This window comes from Chaetura pelagica, unplaced genomic scaffold (genome assembly GCF_000747805.2).
Source record: "Chaetura pelagica isolate M959 unplaced genomic scaffold, ChaPel_1.0 scaffold275, whole genome shotgun sequence".
Classification (NCBI taxonomy): domain Eukaryota; kingdom Metazoa; phylum Chordata; class Aves; order Apodiformes; family Apodidae; genus Chaetura; species Chaetura pelagica.
Window position 1 is genome coordinate 8,536,116 of NW_009953486.1, and position 6,793 is coordinate 8,542,908.

The following is a 6,793-nucleotide window of genomic DNA, read 5'->3' on the forward strand; positions in this document are numbered from 1 at the left end:
CATTCCTGCAGTGCAACCAGCCAAGGCATCTTCCAGCTCTTAGCCTTGTTTTCCTCAGGATTTCTATGCCTTCAAGAGCCTTTTATGGTGCAAGAGAGTGAAATCTGGTCTCCTGATGTTTCACCCCCAGACTTCAGCAGGCTGGACATGATGGTTACTTTACTTTAGCTCTGCAAAGGGCTCCCCCAGGTGCCAGAAGCAGGTGAACTAAACACCCGCAGACAACAGGTACAGAGTCAGGAGGGTGTCTGCACAGCCCAGCTGCCATGTCCCACTAATTAGATCCTAGTGATAACCTCATACAGATGTGTCACAGCTTCCCCCCAAAAAAGGATTAGTGCAGCCTCAATGCCATTCTTTGGGGGGCAAGGTACAAACTGCCACCTGAGGAGAGAGAAAAATGTTCTACCAAGAAAACTCCACCTTGCAGTTCCAAGCCAGGGCAATGCTAATCATAGAACATCCTTTTCATAAACCACAGTAATCGATTTTTAACAGTCTGTCTGCAATCACTCTTTGTCCTGCGTGTGGAAACAGAGGCAAGGTTCAAAGCCAAAGAGAAAGTCAGTGCCAGAGCTGGGATTTAACCTCAGGACCCCCTCAAGGCAAAAATACCTGTATTTACTCTTGACTGCAAAACTGAGCTGAAAGGAGGAGGAAGGAGAACATGAATCAGATTTTCAGAAAGCAGCAGATAGAGAGAATGGCTCTGCCCAGAGCAACACACACCAGGAATAAATGCTGATGGAAACTGTGAGTTATAGTTTACAGGACAGAGGAGCCCAAATTCTCCCTCTGTAGCAGGTCCAGCTCAGCTGCAGGCAGTGCTGCAGAGACAGGGGCACTGGGGAAAGCATGTCCTCTTCCCCTGCAACTACCCCGGGGTCTGCAAGGGGAGCACTCCCTGGAGGAATCCGGCTTTAACGTCTTTATTTCCTCCAGCTCCAGAGTTTCCTTAATAGGAAATTATTCCCCAGCCACGCAGGGGAGGGATGCAGTGCCCCGTCAGGGCAGCGGGCGCATTCCAGCCCCGATGGAAAACACTGCAGAGCTGCTTCTGATCCAAAGTTTAAATAGTGGTTAATAAAAAGAAGCTTGTGTAAACCAGCCGTGCTCTCGGGGAGCCACTTTCACAGCTCCAGCCTCCTTATTTACGGGCACCCAGCACCATGGCCACTTGCTTTTCCTGGGCACAGCAGGGAGGACCCAGCAGCTCCACACCACCCCAACCTGTTATTTTTATCCTGGCTGGCCCTGCACAGAGTTTCACTTCCAAACCCACTCTTTTTCCTCTGCCAGTCTATGAGGTAACTGGGTTTTGCTAAAAATTAATCACCCTCCCCACAAAATTTTGGAGCAGAAATGGCCACCAGAGAGCAGAGCTGGAGTTTCTTGGAGGGGAAGGATGGGGATTGGGAACAGGCACCCTTCGTGCTGCCATTATTTCCCCTCTCTGCTTGGTAATGAGGAACTTTGCTAATTAAACAGCACTAAAAAGGAGCAAAAGGAGCCCTGGAGTCCCAGCCACTGCCCAGCAGCCTGAGCAAAGGCTGCGCAGGGCCAGGTTTCAATGGAGAGGCAAGGTGAAACCTCCAGGTCTCTCACAACAGTGTTTCCCTGAGGAAGAGGAAAGGAGCGAAGGCTCTGACTCTTCATGACGACCTCTGGTCCCTGCCGGACCAGCTCCAAGACTGGCAGGGATGCTGTGGGAGAGGGGGCCTGCTGCCAGCATAGCTTGGATGCAGGCAGGGATGCAAGCAGGAAAAGGAGGTTTAGCTCTGCCCTTCCCAGGCAGACTCTGGAGCCTTTCTTTTATCTCCTCCCTCCTCCATCCTAGGAAAGGTGACAGAGAAAATGCCTGTTTGTGCAAGGGTGTGCAATGAGATGCTGCCACATGCTCTCAGCAGCCCCTCACCCACTGCCCCCTTGCACGCCCATGTGCACACATCCCTAGGCACGCTGCTGGCTGCCACAGCCCCCTTCCCACCCCTGGGGTTCAAGTAGGACAAACTGGAGGGACAAAAGGGGCAAACCTGGCTGAGCCCTCCCCGCTTTCTCCTCTCCTGGCATCCTTAAGCATTGTGGGCTGTGTGCTGTGGGATTGGGCTCGGTCACCCAGCATGGGCTGAGCTGCCAGTGCCTCCTCCCTGATGGCAGAAACCCGTGCTCCAAACCTGGCTGAGGGCAGCTGGGTCCTGGGGGGCAGATGCAACTCTTCAAGGCAGCCCCCTCCTTGGTTCAGTATCCATCACAGGTCCTGTCTCCCAGTTCGCAGCATCTCAACACAGCAGTGCTTGTCCCAGGGATCCCATTACACTGAGCCAATAGATGTGACAACTCGAATGCACCTCATAAACTCCCCACAGAGCCACACTGGGGTCTCTGGGCCAGAGTCACACTCTGCTGCAGACCCAATTCATCTGGGATGAGTCTTGCCAGCTGCTCACAAGCCTGTTGAATTTACCACAGCCAAACCCCACCATTTCTCATCCTGCCCCAACAATGACACCCAGCAGCTCCAGCAGCCTGGCACAGCATCAAGCTGCTCCCCATCCCACTGAATGCCAGGGCCAGTACCACTCCCTGCTGTCCAGCAGCTCCTTCCTGGACTAGGGATACAGAGGGACAAGAGAAGGGATGAGAAACAGGACAGGTCCTGAACACCACCAAGCTGCCATGAGGGCTCAGCCCTGCTCCTCCAGCCTTGAGTACAAAGAATGAAGTAGATGCTGCAAAGAGCCCTGCTTGACCCCTCCACTGGCACACAGCAAGGAGGCACACAGCACAGCTCCCGAGGAACACGCGGGACAGGAACCACCACCACTGGGACCCGCAGGGCAGACCCCCGAGCGCCCTACCTGGATGCCGCGATCTCCGACTTCTGCCGGGCGATGGCCGCGGCCCTCTGAGCTCCCTCCACGCTCCTGTCCACCTTCTGCCGGATCTTGGCGCTCTTGAGAGGTATGACACGCTTCTTCATGCCCTTGACGAGGACGTTGTGGCGGTACTTGCCCTCCTCCTTCTTGCCGTCGGGCAGGGTGGTGCAGCCGTAGCCATGCCGCAGGTTGTCCAGCCACTCGCCCTCGTACTTCAGCCCGCTGGAGCGCTCGCTGACGCCGAACCCGGCGCGCTTGTCGTTCTTCCACTCGCCCATGTAGGTCTCCGTGGTGGTGGCGTCGATGTCGGACTCGAAGGGGGTGAACTCCTCGCCCTCGGCGCCCTCACCCAGGCTGACGGTGGAGGTGGCATCGCTGGCAGCCGAGCTGATCCCGCTCTCGCTCTTGAGGAAGCTGACACGGCTCTTCTGACTGGCCAGGGATGACTTGGACTCGGATTTCTTCAGCTTGCCCAGCAAGGAGCCCCTGCGGAACAGCCCCCCTTTCTTGGGCTTGCCGGCCTCCGCCTCCGCGTAGAGGCTGAGGGCAAAGCCCCCACGGGTGATGGTGGGCGAGAGGGGCAGGCTCTCGGGGTTGGCAGCAGGGGAGTCCTGCTGGGGCAGGGTGCCGTTGCTGTGCTCGCTGCGCAGGGAGGAGAGCGAGGTGCGCAGCGGGGAGCGCACCACGGAGGCCATCCCGTAGGGCACGCTCTGGCGCACGCCGTAGCCGTGCCGCATGCCGCTGCTGAACTGGCCCTGGTACGTGCCTGCGGGAGAGGAGAGGGATGGGTGAAAAGGCAGCTCGCTCCTGGGACAGGGGGGGGAGCCGGAGAAGGAAGTTGAGCTGCAGGGTAGAGCTGCCCTAGAGCAGATGTATCCACCTTCCCTGGAAGAGAAGAGCCCCAATTCTGCTAGTGCTTACCCGTGGGGAAAAGCAGCCACTTGCTAGGAGGGAAAAGGGCAGAGGGCAAGGCTGAGTGCCATTGCTGGCAGGATTTCACAGCTCCTTTCCACAGCTCCTCAGAAATGGGCTGGGGTGTCAGGGGACACTTGTCCAAACCCAAAGCCAGTTAGTGGATAGGGTCTGGATTTGCATCCCAAGCAGGGATCCAACGTCACAGGGTTGGAGCCTGGGCTGTGCTGAGGGTGGCAGCAGCCACACAAGCTGCAGGGGCAGAGCTCTTCTTGGCCTGGTGAGAGTCCCCTTCATCCCATTCTGCAGTTTGTCACTCACAGGCTTCCAGAACTGGCTCTAGACCCCCAAGGGGAGTGCCTGACCATAGCACAGCCTGCCCCTGTACCTGCACCCACAACTGTGTGGACCTGACATAGAGCTTGTCTGTGGTCCCAGGGCTTGTGCCACACTGCACAGTGCAGGGTTCCTCCAGTTCTGTCCCAAAAAACCACCCTACCACACTCGTCCAGACACAGCTCAAGAGGGCACACAGTGTCATATGACCGGGGACACACAGAGGATCATGCTCACCATGGTGGGGCTGCACCCCAGGTATGAGACCCTGCTAAGAGCCAGCAGGACCTTGGTAGAAACACCTTGAAGGACTGGGAAAAGCAGCTCATGCCAGATCAGCGAGCACTCCCAGGGTCCTGGGAAGGCTCATCAGGGCTGGGCTGAGATAGAACGGAGTGACCTGTCTTCAAGGCACTTAGCTCCCTGCTCAGACACTGTTAGTGAGACCAGGGATGACCCTGTTCCCCAGGGAGAAAATCCAGTTCCTTCTTTGGCGATTGTGGGAGTGCATATTTTACAGTCTCCCAGGCCCCTTCTGCAGCATAATCTCCACTCTCAAGCTTCAGGTTTCGTTGAAATCCTCTTTGCACCAGCCTGTGGGGTGTTGACTTACAGAGCAGGGGCCAGGAAAGACAAACAGTGCCCAAGCAGGCAGCAGCTGCCACCCTGGGGTGAGCCACCCCCACCAGCCCCTGCCCATCCTGCAGGGTCTCAGGCTCCTTCCAAACATTTGGTCTGTCCTACTGAAAAAAAAAAAAAAAAGAGTTCAGGTAGTGCAGAGAGCATCTGTGGGCTGTGGCCAGCTGTGGAGAAGCTCCATTAAGAAAAATAAGGTGGGCAGTGTTGGTTAGGGGTTCAGGCATAGGCAGAGAGCCAAGGGCCATCATTGGAGATGCCCAGGCACTTAGGGGGGTTCCTCCTTGCTCCTAAATCCCTCTCCATAAAATGGTGATGAGTCTTCCCAGCAAAAAATGAGGTTATGAAGGCCTCTGTACTACCCCCCTGTCTCTCCCCACCAAGAGCTGGTGAAGTGAGTGTTCCATCCCTCCTGCCCAGCCAACAAGCAGGGCTGACACACGATCAGGGTGACATTGGAGACCTCCTCCTAGGGAAGGACAACTTCACAGATGGCAGGCTGGAGCTGATAGTGCCACCGTGTTAACCCCCTGCAAGAGGAACCCTGGAAAAGGGTCTCAGGTTTAGGAGGGCTCAGCCACTCCTCAGGGACCAAGTTGGAGCACTCGCTGCCCTCCAGCAAGTCCCTGGGCCCCTCCATCTCCTGAGTGGCACCAGGGCCACCTGGATGGGGAAAGCCTTGTGCCACAGCAGGTTCTCAGGGAGCAGAGACTGCGATGCCACTTCTCAGGGGCACACAGCCCCTCAACACAAGGTTTGACACCAGCACTTCTGGCTGTCCTTGACTGCCTGCGTTTAGCCCACACGGGACAAGCAACGCTGCCCCTCCGGCACTTGGTGCGACCAACCCTGCCAACTACATCTGGCTTAGCAGAGGGCACCAACAGGCCGTGGCGAGCTCACCAGTGTGTACCAGTGCAGCCAGTTCAGGAGAGAATCAAGCTGTGCAAAACCCCTCAGCGCCATGGGGTCAGCTGGGCTGCACCTCCCCGAGCCACCCTTACCCCCTGAAGAGCAAAGCAGCCCAGCCAAGGGGGCGGCAGGCAGGACACACAGCTCACTGCCAGGCACTCACATGTGTCCCAGACTCTGCAAAAAAAATAGTGGATGTGGAAAACCCCTCTATTTAGGATAAAAATGGGACAGAGTCCCACTTCCCTGCTTTCCCAATCCCTGCCTGATTCAGCAGGGCAGTGGGACAGAGTCACCAGGGTGTGATTACTGCGGGACAGGACCCCAGTAATCCTTTCATTTCTTGCCATAGTGACAAAAACCACTGGTTCCTCTGCAACCTCCAGGTACAAGGTTCATCACCTCTGCCCATCCCCAACCAAAGCTGGGGGGTGCCCCTGCTTAAGTATCTTAATAGGATGGGAAGGATTAAACTGTGGGATTAATAAAAATGGTATCTCTGCAGCCTTCACCTCCAAACACTCCAATAAAGTGGCAGCACAGTCTGAGTATCTTCATAGGATGGGAAAGATTAAACTTAAACTTAATCTGGCAGCAGGATGGGGCCATGTCCAGCTCCATCCAAGGCAAAAGTTTCAGCTCCTGGTGCACACCCAGCCCAGCAGCAAGAGCCACGGTCAGCAGCACCACAAATCCCCTTCCCAGCCCACCTCAAAGCTCTGGCATAATTAGCGATGACTGTAAATAATACAAACAACAAGGTAAATAATGAAAACAACTCAAATCCTATCACTGTCCTACAATCCCCTGCTGCTACCCAGATACTGTGATGACAGGCGAGTTAGAAGAGCTCAGTGTAAAAGGCCAGGGACATGAAATCAATGCACACCACCATGTGTGAGACAGGCTAGCAAAAGCTAGTGCTTCATTTTGGTGCCAACAGCATTATCTGGTTGTTTCTGTTGGAAAAGAAACGCAGACAAAAAAAAAAACAAAACAAAACAGAGGGGAAATATATTCACAGTGTTGATTCATGGGTCAAATCCAGCCACCCAGGAGCTTTGCTACAGAGGCAGCATGCACAAGCCACCACCATTCTGGCTCACCCAGAGCCCATTCCT

At 55.5% G+C, this 6,793-nt stretch overlaps 1 protein-coding gene across 1 annotated transcript in view; it reads right to left on the reverse strand.

The window, feature by feature from the left end:
- JPH2 (junctophilin 2) overlaps positions 1 to 6,793 on the reverse strand; it is a gene marked incomplete at its 5' end in the record, with an annotated part of 34,159 nt that overhangs the window by 23,168 nt on the left and 4,198 nt on the right. Inside the window, one exon of the mRNA XM_009998777.1 lies at positions 2,859 to 3,642. Coding sequence (XP_009997079.1) covers positions 2,859 to 3,642 — 784 coding nt within the window. The remainder of the gene's footprint in view (positions 1 to 2,858; positions 3,643 to 6,793) is intronic.